The sequence below is a fragment of the Sparassis crispa genome (genome assembly GCF_003851025.1).
Source record: "Sparassis crispa DNA, contig_000001F, whole genome shotgun sequence".
NCBI classification, from domain to species: domain Eukaryota; kingdom Fungi; phylum Basidiomycota; class Agaricomycetes; order Polyporales; family Sparassidaceae; genus Sparassis; species Sparassis crispa.
The window spans coordinates 2,417,052-2,428,177 of record NW_020939748.1 but is presented as its reverse complement, the minus strand read 5'-3'; the positions used below and the strand labels follow the sequence as shown (position 1 = coordinate 2,428,177).

The 11,126-nt window shown below is 50.8% G+C and overlaps 4 protein-coding genes across 4 annotated transcripts; 2 read left to right on the top strand and 2 right to left on the bottom strand.

Annotated features, from left to right (window-relative positions):
• Positions 1-49: 49 nt before the first annotated feature.
• On the top strand, positions 50-767 carry SCP_0208350 (hypothetical protein; the record flags this gene model as incomplete). The annotated part of the gene is made up of 3 exons (XM_027754747.1): positions 50-242; positions 299-384; positions 447-767. 3 exons carry the CDS (start codon positions 50-52, stop codon positions 765-767), a joined length of 600 nt encoding a protein of 199 aa, XP_027610548.1.
• Positions 768-1,128: 361 nt separating this feature from the next.
• SCP_0208340 (26S proteasome regulatory subunit rpn11) lies at positions 1,129-2,350 on the bottom strand (the record flags this gene model as incomplete). The annotated part of the gene is made up of 6 exons (XM_027754746.1): positions 1,129-1,317; positions 1,405-1,749; positions 1,802-1,883; positions 1,937-2,127; positions 2,186-2,225; positions 2,277-2,350. The coding sequence occupies 6 exons, from the start codon at positions 2,348-2,350 to the stop codon at positions 1,129-1,131; spliced, it is 921 nt and encodes a 306-aa protein (XP_027610547.1).
• A 1,561-nt stretch (positions 2,351-3,911) lies between these two features.
• On the top strand, positions 3,912-6,313 carry SCP_0208330 (predicted protein; the record flags this gene model as incomplete). Its single annotated transcript, XM_027754745.1, has 12 exons — positions 3,912-3,924; positions 3,990-4,049; positions 4,115-4,161; positions 4,211-4,345; positions 4,402-4,605; positions 4,655-4,894; positions 4,946-5,104; positions 5,152-5,502; positions 5,559-5,825; positions 5,884-5,963; positions 6,022-6,145; positions 6,203-6,313. 12 exons carry the CDS (start codon positions 3,912-3,914, stop codon positions 6,311-6,313), a joined length of 1,791 nt encoding a protein of 596 aa, XP_027610546.1.
• Positions 6,314-6,440: 127 nt separating this feature from the next.
• On the bottom strand, positions 6,441-11,040 carry SCP_0208320 (Protein EFR3; the record flags this gene model as incomplete). Its single annotated transcript, XM_027754744.1, has 12 exons — positions 6,441-6,474; positions 6,526-6,934; positions 6,985-7,240; positions 7,291-8,893; positions 8,940-9,092; positions 9,143-9,279; positions 9,331-9,484; positions 9,542-9,731; positions 10,127-10,359; positions 10,416-10,644; positions 10,706-10,830; positions 10,883-11,040. 12 exons carry the CDS (start codon positions 11,038-11,040, stop codon positions 6,441-6,443), a joined length of 3,681 nt encoding a protein of 1,226 aa, XP_027610545.1.
• Between the last annotated feature and the right edge of the window lie 86 nt (positions 11,041-11,126).

The following is an 11,126-nucleotide window of genomic DNA, read 5'->3' as shown; positions in this document are numbered from 1 at the left end:
CCGCCCCGTACGTAGCTCAACAACTCCCCCGCCAGGTGTCGCAGCGTCGATGTTCTCCGCCGCGAATGTATTCCGCTCTGCTGCCCGCCAGCCTCGATGGCTGAATGCTTCTCCTGCTGCGGTCATCGCGCCCAGACGCACAATAATTTCTACTCCTGAACCGGAGTCGCTGAGTGACGTGTCTGACATATTACGCTCGTCCGCGAATGCGCAAGGTACGGCCAACGAGAGTTCCGAATCTGGTGAGCTGCATCCGCGGTTGCGCGTGTATCACCGCCTCACAGACCGTATTGCGAAGGGACACCCACCCCGGTCAATCCAGAGGATGCTGTCCCTCCTCTGATTACAGGACATGAACGTTTCAAGGGTTTTCGCACAAACAAGGTGAAGTTTGTCACCCGTATACCTTGCTTGCATATTTCTGACGCACACGATATTCTCTCTAGTTTGTTAGACCAAACCAATTGAGCCGCAATGACCGCACGGCCACGCGAAGGCCTGTAAAGCCTCCTCTACTCGGTCCATCCGCAAAGGAGTCCCGTGAACTGGATATTTTTTACCAGCTTAACATCGATCCCCTCCACGAGTGCCAAAATTCGTCACTCATGAGTCATTTCGTCACAGAAATGGGCAGGATCATGCCTCGTGCGCAAACCAAACTCACGTGGAAGAACCAGCGCAAGTTGGGCAAGGCGATCCGGCGTGCAAAAATGATGGGAGTCATCCCCATCCTGAGCAAACGACCCCTTGACCTCCTGCAGCGCTGACGCCCTCGGACGGACGCGATTCAATTACTCTGCAACGTTGCGCTCCCTTGGCTGTTCGCATCCACGGATACCGCCGCTGGGGTCGAATTAGCCATAGAGTTGCCGTGGAGAGTTGACGCAGACGGTCTATGATTTCAATCTGACGGCACCACTCGGGCAGGCTGCGTCCTCGGATACCTTACGATCATTGAATATTTTATTACGTCGAACCCTTGAAGCTAATCTGGACGCCACAGTCATCAGGTCTCCCGAAACTGCCGTCATCCATGGCCCCTGTCTGGCTCGTGCCTACGATCAACGGGTAGAGCAAACCATCATATCCTCGTGTCACTGCCGTGTCGGATGCATTTGCAGTCAAATTCTACAATTCCGCAAGAAGCATGGTCCCTAGATTCTGGACCACCTGATCCCCCATCGCCCGTTCCACTTCTGCCTCCAAGTGCCGTTTTGGATCCTGTTTCCCTACGTGCCGTGTCTTCAGTTGATCGGGTGTGAGAGTCGATTCTTCTTGCACCGACTTGTTGTATGCTTCTGAGAGCGTGAGCATGGACTGAAAGAACACGGTCCAACATCAGCTCTGGACCGGTCACACGCACACGGCAGGATCGGAACATGTGCATGGGTAATTGATGCATACCTTGATGGCCTTCTCGTTGCTTTCTTTGTGCGTCTTGAAGTCGCGCAGTGTGAGCCCTTCGGTCCAATTTCGCTTATGGAGGTTCATGAGCATTGACTGCTCGAGCTCTGTCTTGCGGTACTTCACGGCGATCGAGTAGTAGTGCCGATTGAGACCGTGGATGAGTGCCTGAATCGAAGGCTTGTTAATGTGCCCGATGTTGGATGTGGTCTGTCTTGGCTCTTGGCCCTGCAGCACAGCAGCGGGATTGATCAGGCGGAACGCGTCAATGACGACCTTTCCCTTGACCGATTGAATAGGGTCGATGACGACCGCTACGGAGCGTGGGTCTAGCGACTCAAAAGACTGAATCGGTACTGTCAGAACGAGAGGTCAGGCAAAGGTCAGGTGCACGGACCTGCTGCGTGTTTATGTCGACGCTTGACAGCCAGCAGCCGAAGCCTGGATGTGAATGGTACCAGCCGACCACCATCTCTGACCTGCACTGAAATTTTTGGGAGGTGGACGTGGGAAGGGGGCGCGAAGTACTGACCTGCCTGTCTGCTTCAGCATGTCCACCATCTTCTGTTGGAAGACGTGGTCGACGGATTCGACGGAGACTGATGTTCCTGACTGCGGCATCGCGAAGACGTCGATGACCTGCACCGTGAACTCGTCCACGAATTCTCCCAGCATAAGGCCCATGACCTCCATTGGGACTCCGGCGCGCCCGTGCTTGAGCATCTGTACAAGAGGGAGTGTCAGGTATACGAACGCAAAACTTTAACATAGTCATGCGCACCTTAAGGAGAGCGAGTGAAGAGATGTGGATGACCTCTCCGCTACATAGAGCATTAAATGTGCGAAGTGGAAGCGGAGTAGAAGAGCCTCACTTGTCTGGTACGGTAGATTCCTGGCCTTGACGCCCCCCAGCTTGCGCAAGCATCTGTTCAATGTCTGTCTCCATGTCGTGTAGTGTTCACGGTAGAATGTGGCAGGAGGCGAGCAGTCGCGCTTTACAAGTACAAGTGCGTGCGCGTCGCTGACGCGTTCACCTGAGAAGGGCACGTGGCACGGTGTGTATTTGGATCTGTTGTCTAAAAGCCTTAGATCCTTACGTAATTTAGTACTCACATCCATCTTATCAGGACCAGTCCGACTCAACGGTGACAGGCCCATACCAACACACTGAATAGACTCACCGCATGTGGTCGCCTCTCGCGATGCACTGCGTTTTGCATCTTCCTAGCTTTCATGCTGATTAATAGCTTCTCATGCTTTGACGCCATTATTGATTCTGCAAGGTACGTGAGAACGAAACTTCCAACGGGACTCTAGACACCAAAGTTGTCTGCAATTCCAATCGTCTCATTAGGTAGGTACGCGGCGCATCCCGGCGCTCCACCGTGGAAGCAGCGGACGGTGAGTGCTAGGGACATAGATCCAAGCAAGTCTCCTCTGAAGCTGGCGTGAATGAAGAGCGGATGGCTCCACATGAGCCGCGTATTATGACTGCTGGATAGATCGGTTGACCGACACTAATCCACGTAGTACAGATACTACTACATCCTCCGCGCAAGATGGGGACCTTGCGGTGCAAGGGAGCGGTCTGCCAGGCTTCAAGTCGCCGTCATGCAATAGGAACGAATTTGGATGACACGCCGGTGGGGCCATCCATATTCATTTCGGAAAGCATGCAAGCTTCTCTGTGCGTCATGCTAAGAGAATTTCCGTACCTTCTGAAAGGCAAGGAGCGGTCTTACTAATCTTCCAGACGCTCCCAAGAGATACTGAAACTTGCTGAACATATCGCGCGATGCTGCATACCTTCCAGCAAGTTGATGGTGGAAAACGCGAGCTCACTGTCCTCAACAGGCCCATGCGATGATATGCAATATCTTTACATCTCTCCAGCAGAAATTTAAAAGCGACATCCTGCAAGTGCATTGCCAGACGATGGGCTAGCCCTAGGCGGTATTTGCACTGTTTCCTGCAGAAAGACTAGCTCTCCTCACCGTCGACTTACTGTGTTTGGTTTGAAGGTCTTCTCCGCTGCGACGGAGGGCGTAGATGGGGTTACAGTTGACGATGTCTGTGTGTTTCGGATCCGGAGGGTTCGTCGACTTCAATCTTGTCAGTGGCTCCCAAACGCTCGTGCATGCCAATTAGAAGGTTGTCTGCTGCTACAGTACACTATCTCATAATGCATAACATGGTAACGCATAATACCTCATAGTGCATGGGCCTTGGGCGGTACAAAACCGCACTTCACAGCCAAAATCCAATGCCATAATGCATAAAACCTCATAATGCATAGCAAAATCCGGGCACCGACGCTATGCATTATGAGATAGTGTACTGTATAGTTGGGCTATGATTTTGTAGATTCAGAGATTCAGATCCTCGTCGCTATTACGCGAAATTACCAAGTTTGGCATGTCTATGACCTGTTCCGAACTCCCATCCTTACCTAATCCTCACGGAGAATTCATACAAGACCGTCACTTGCTCAGCGCTCAGCTGTTACAATGTCGTCGGATGGTAAGTCGTCGTCTGAGAACCTTTCCGAGTCACCTATGGCCAGGCATGAATTCACGCAACAGCAGTTTATCACTGCATACCCTCCAACTCACACCCAACCCACGGACATGATCATCAACCATCCTGTGAGTAACTCTGCACGGCAAATTGCTTAGACGAAGAGCATATTCACTCAGTGCAAGCCCAGAAGACCGAGGACGTGCTCAAGAATTCGTAGAACTGCATGACCAAGTCCAAGTATATCTATTCCCCTCCGGTTCGCGCCTAGTTGACATGACATCACTAGAATAGCGTGAACTTGCTTGACTCGCTAGAAACCTTCCTGTCTACTTTTCAGAAGGACTTGTCTGCAGTGTCCGGTCAAATATCTAACCTTCAGGACCGCAGTAAAGACATTGAGAACAGGCTGAAGAGTCGCAGGGTATGCCTCTGTGAAGTCTCTACGTTTGCGATGCTCGTCTCACATGCACTGTGTAGAAAATTGAGAAGCCACTGTCAAGCCTGCTCGTGGATCTATGTATTTCTCCGCAACTGGCGACGCTGATATTGGACACCAATGTTGGCGAACCTTGGATATCGGCTATTGGTGACTTCGAGAACAAGCTGGAAGCATTGAAAGCTAGGGCAAGGGTGAAGGCAGCGAGGGACCTAGCTGAAGTGGCAGAGGGCTTGCGGATCGTGGTAAGTTATTGGTATGTTGAGTCACGGCACCACCTCACAGATCCATCAGGCAGCGACTAAGCTACGCGGCTTTTTCCTCGCTCTGCTGCACCCAGTACGGACAAGTATGACAACGAATATGCAGGTCATCCAAACTTCTGTGTTCCTTAAATACAGGCCACTATTTGGCTTCCTCCAGCACTACGCACCAAGTGTGGCGAACGAAGTACAGCGGGCTTATGTCGGTGCTTCGCGCACTTACTTCGAGACTGGTTTCCGTCGATATATCCGTAGTCTTGGGTGGTTGAAGGTAGTCCCTCTATGGTTTGCTTTCCCGACGAGCTCACCTGTGGTTTATTAGACAAGATCAGTTGAGAAAGTTGAAACGATCGTCGATGGGGTCGGAGAGTCTCTATTAGACTCTAAAACGGACGCCGAAGTCGATGTCGAGAGACTTGCTTATGCTGAGATAGATGGCCCAGGTGTCGTTCTCGCGTACATGGCCGACGACAAGTTACATGTGAGTGAAACTACTTTCGTTCCTTCCTATTCTGACCAGTGGTGCAGAAAGAACCAATTGAAGCCATTGTGCGATCCCTCTTACTTGTTCTGATGGACAACGCTACCGCCGAGTACACGTTTGTGACGTCGTTCTTCGTGTCAGAAGAGCGCCCGTCAGTCCACCAGAAAGACTCCAGTAGTTCCGTACGATCTCCCTCCGCCGTTCTGTCACCTACGAACGCCGAATTCGACGAGCTACGATCAAACGCAGGATCCGACTTGAACGCCCTTTCCAGGCGTCGGTTCAGCAGTATCAACAACGCTATGAATGTACCGCAGATGTCTGCGAAGGAGGAACAGGCGTCCTTGGCAGCAATCTGGAAGCAGATCATGGACCCTGTGTTAGAATACTGCCAGGCAAGTCTGACGCCGGTCAGTTTTCCCGCATGTACTAATTCGTCTGAACGGAGCAGACATTCATCCGCACCGTTCTCGACCCCGTTCCTCCCGTGATACCCCTTCTGACGATGATCCGTCTGACTGAAGAGGTGATTGCGGAGGTGCAGAGGCGGGACTGCAGCCCCCTTGAGTCGTTCATCTTTGGGATCAGACTGCAGATGTGGCCTGTATATCAGAAAGCGATGGCGGAACATATAGATGCGCTCAAGAAACTGGCTGAGGGTGTGACGACGGGCTACTTCCGTCGTGGAGTTGCAACGACTGATGCCGGAGTGCACACTGTGAGCATCCATTCTCGATCTACTCACTCTCAGCCGCCCATACCCATATCCCATGCAGATCTGTCAACGTTATGTCGTGCTCTTCAATTCGTTCATTGTGCTGACGGAACACGCCGAAGAGACTATGATATTCTCGAAGTGAGTGGGTGTAAATTGCCGCCTGCGCTTTGCGTCACATGCCAACTTTTTGTACCAGTCTTCTCCGCTTGCGGCAAGAATTGTCGAAGCTTATCATCACCCACACGGACAAGATTCGTAACACCGTCGATAAAGCTTCTGCCCAGGGAAAGCTATATGACGCGTTACTGCGAGGACTGAGCGTGAGTAACTGTTTACCAATTCCACGGTTGTCTCTGATGTGACTTCTGATGTGTCAGAGGGGCCCTCGTCCAACAAGCCATCCTAAAGCACAGGGCGAGATAGCTTATTGGCGTGAAAGGGAGGAGGAAGCTCGACGACGCATTGTTTCTACACATCGACAAGGATAATGGGATACCATAGCAATGTTCTCCAAAGCGACAATACGAGGATGCGAGGGTACGATTATGGTTGCTTATACATAGCGTACTAAAGCTGAAACTTCCGGGTGCAAACGTGTAGACTGTGAATATTCTGCTATGTTTTGTATGGTGGACTAAACGCAGGTGAGCTGTTCGGAAAATGAGTCAACCTCGCAGATTTAATCACAGGCGGTACTCACAGTTGTCGTGGTTTCTGTAGGGAAGGGAAGGACGACTTCAACTGTGAGGTTCCGTTTTGCTTGTTACCAATGCCGAGCTTGTTCAACATGTCGCGAACTTCTGGACCAGCCAGCTTGTTTCGTTGTGGCCGAGACCGCGTTGGTGTGAGTTTGTAAGGTGAATCACCCGGCATCATGGACGATGTATGGTCGAGAGTCGATATCGATGGTGCTGCGTTCACTAGGTTGGGATTTGAGACACTGCTGCGGCCCTCCAACGCCTCCCTCAGATCGGTGACACCCATCCCTCGTGTCGAGCGTGCAAGACTCTGCAGTGACAGATTCTCGATGTGCATAAGCGTCGGCGCCACCTTAATCAACGGGGAAAGGGCATCTTGAAGAGCATCGTAGTTGGGTCTAGTCTCCAGCGCTGCAAAATCATCGGTAACTTGGTTTGCGGAAGAATGGTAAAAATCTCACACTCTCTGAAAGCAGATTCAGCGGTCCATGGCATAGCGAGTCTGCGCAGTAAGCTTTGTTGATCCAGACCGGTAGCTTCTTGCACATTGGGGTTCGACGCCAGTGCTATTAGCAACGCTTGAGTGTCCAGGCAAGTCAACGTTCCACTACTTGATGCTTCACTCGTGAAGAGAATAGGTTTCCGTGGAAGTTCAAAAGTGCTGGGCTGCATGTCCGGGAGACTTGGCAGAAACAGTTCTGCGACGGCGGACATGTGCTTTACGGAAAATCAGTGATGTGATGTGCAAAGAAAAACAATTAGTCTACCTGTTCAGCCATCGCTACCACCTCCGAACAACTCCACACCTTGCCAATTGTTACCCATGCTTTGTCGACCACCTGCTTGACTGCTTTGAACAGCGGAAGGTTTGGCGCGGTGGTGTCACCGTCTATGCGACTTGCGCTGTCGAGTGCCAACAACATCGGAGTACCAGTCAGAAGTGCTCGCAAGGGAAGACTCTCGTGGACTGCAGTGAGTATAGCGAGCACATTGCCGTAGTCCGACAGGGTGGAAGCGGGAGGAGAGGTTGGCGACAAACGTGTCGGTACCTTCTGCAGCGCACGAAGAATAATCGAAGTTTTGCGGGAGCTCGTTGTGACGTTCGTCGAGTTTCGAATGTTGTCACGGGAGCGTGGAGATTCCCCGCTAGCACTCTCGTCTCGAGCTGCGGACGCATTTCCATCGATGTGACGTTCGGGAGATGACGAAGGAGAACCACGGTGAAAGCCAATGGCGGATGAGGTAATCAACGCATACGCATACGCATGCAGCGCATTCAGGAACCTCGTGGTAGCGTCACCGTATATCATAGCGGTCATGGTGTTTGACAGTTCTGAGTGACCTTCCTGGAGTGGTCGGAGGCGTTTGATGCCATCTGAATCCGCCTGCTCGCCCAATCTTGGGATCTCGTTCCGCAAATATGAGACGAGCGCAACGGCGTAATCAGCTCGTACGGTGTATTCATGATCGCAGAGTAAAACGAGGGTGTCATGCCATATTTCGGGTGAAATTCTTGTACGCCGGGAAGGTCGAACATGCGCCTCACGGAGAGCAGGGTTTGAGGAGGAAGGGGGATTCGGACTAGTGCTAGTCGTACGGATTTCTTTCTTGTCATCTGTCTCATTCGTGTCGGCTGCGTCATGCATATCTGCAGAATGAAGGAGGCCTAGCAGACCAGACAGTAGACACCGCACAGCTTGTACACGACCCTTTTCAAAGGTGGCCCTTCCCGGAAGTCCGTTTGTGTTGACCAACACGAGCCTACTGATCAGCTCTCCAGCAAGGTCCTGAATCTGATCGGCATAGTAAACATGTGTCCCCAGCGAGGCTATACATTCCACGAGTGGTGAGAGCAACCCGTCCTGCGGCTCAATGGAAATTCTCCGGAAGATCAGTGTGATAAGGCTTGAGATGATATCGGATGTCGACAGATTAACCAGTGGAACAGGTGAGATGAAAACAGCGGTGATCATAGCCAGTAAGGTGCTGTGGCGCGAAGTAGCCTGTGGCGCATCTTGACTTTCGATAAGACACTCCACGAGCCGTGTTGGAACTGCATACCGATACTGGTATTGGGTCCATTCCGCGCCCTTTTCCGCAAACCACTGGCAATTGTTGACTTTGCCCCAGCCTCCGGAGTCGTCTAAAAATTCCAGAGCAGCTGTCATAATTGTCGAAACCTGACTGCCGTTTGAGTGGGCCAATAATGAAGAGAGGGCACGTAGCGATGTATTCGTCACATCCCCAGAAGAAGGCCCCTTGTCACCATCTACGTGCAGATGGATAGATGCGGCGCGTCTCTCCAACGCGGGGAGTGTCTGAAACTCGTCAAGAAGTGTAGAGGTTGGTTGTTCCTTAACTTCTATCGCTCTTCTAGAAAGTTAGATAGTGGCCACGAAGCTCGTAAGCCACTCACTCAAACTCCAAAAGATTAGTATCGACTTCCAGCAGAGGTGCCAACAGTGCAGGCATCATCGTAGACACTTGGGTCTTGAACTGAGTGATTGAATGGAACAGTGCATCTGAATTTACAGCGGCCGTAAGTGCAGCTAAGCCCACAAGCCGTGTCCTAGGACCAAGTCAACAGAAGTCATAGGAAAGCACCAACGTAAAACTCGCCTGTTCCGGATCTCCGCGTCATCCGACCTTTTCGTGCCCATCGCGGAAAAGCTCTCTAGACATGCTAGATAGTCTTGCGTGACATCCCTGTCTACTCCAATGAGATGCCCGTCGGTGAACGTGGTCCAAGCAGTGAACTGAGACGGCTGAGTACAGGTTATTCCACCACTTTACAATATGTGGCATACCACATTGGCCGCTCTAGCTGCAACTTCGAGGTCCGACGATAGTGCGCAGAGTGTTATCTTCACTGCCGACATAAGAGAGGAAGTAAGCAAGGATATGTCGCGACGACATTCCGTTGCCAGTGCTTTGAAGATGTACAGTGTGATAAGTAACGTCCTATCAAGTAACGTCTCCATCAATGTGAGCGCGGAACATCACAGACGAGTAACTCACGCTCGTGCCCGAGTGTTTCCAGCTTGTGCCTTTCTGCAATCTGCCCTCGCTTTCTTCTCCAGTTCGTTGCTCAGCTTGTTTATTTTTCCAGGACGATTAGAGGCATAATACGTCAACCGTGACAGCTCTTGGGAATTGGGAAGGTACTCTTGGCCAGCGGCTAAAAGTGCAGCAGAAGGAGGATAGCACGCTGAAATGAGGTGAATGTGATTAGGAGTGAACGGGAGATGCATATGGTGGCAATCGCAGGAACAGATAATCTTGAAGGAATGAGAGTGTCCTTGCGATTGCGCGTTGAGTTGGCCTTTGAACAGGTGGATAATACAGTACAAGTGGCAACTTGAGCACTGCGCAGAAAGAATGACGGCATGCACAGTCCTGCGCGATCACGCGCGCCACATTTCCACTTTACTTAATTTGGAAGGTCTTCAAGTTCACCTCGGAATTGCACCGCACCATCCTGGAATTCATTATACGAAAATCATTCAAAGAATATGTCTATCACACAGGATGATAGCTGATTTATTGATAAAGATCCCCCCACCTTCACACATATTTAGGATCTTGAACTAGCTGTCAACCTACAACGAGAAGTTGAACCAGCTCCTAACATCTCCGTCAAACTCATGACTGTTTTGTCTTCGATAACCGAATATTCTCTCTCTGGCAGCCGCATTCCAGCCTTGATGCTATCCATTACCCATTCCGGCTTGACGACGCACATTCTTGTCTTGCTACGAGTCGTGAGTAGCTTATGCGTCTTGCATGCACTTAGTTGCTGTGAGGTAAGAATATGCGTGGCACCCGCGGCTGTATGTCTAACACAATACCATAAGTCATATGATGGATGGGGTGAATAGCACAAGTTACTAACTTGACATTGCCGCCTGCCAACGTAACAATTCTTTTCATTTCAATATCCGTTGTATCGTTCAAATATCCATTGATGTACACGGAGACATTCTGCAACACTTTGGTTTCGGAGCTGGTTGATCGTACGGGGAGCTGTTCGGCAAGTTTGCTGGTGCGTAATTCCCAATAATTCTTCTGATGTCCTCGACCATCGGAGCGCTGGTGGCCTGTTGCTGCTGAAGTGATATGATCTGTAAAATTGGCCATGGATTGTCAAATTCCATGTCAATGAGATCAAATTTGCCTGCGCACCTGAGCGTTGGTACATGTCAGAGTGAGTGATAGGATTTGATTGGTCCGTCAGTGTGTTCAGAAGATGTTTTGTGAGTGCAGACCCAGAGGTCTTAGCACCATTCTTCAATAAAGGAGCAACGATCCTGTCAAAAAGGTGAATCGATTGTCCATGCATAAGGATGCGCTAGATCTAACTTTTCGGTCCTCTTCTTGTCTTTCCACTGCTCGAACTTCCTCTCGTTTGCTTTGCTTACGCCGTATGGGTTATACTTGTATGTTGCCCGTTGCTTCTGCTTGTCGTTATCCATGCCACGACCGGTTGATGGCTTGACGACAGTAACAAACTTGTCCATGACGAAGAAATGGGATGTATTTACAGTGAAGAAGAGGATAAATTATGACCGGGGATAAACGGGGCTGGAATGTAACAGATATGTCA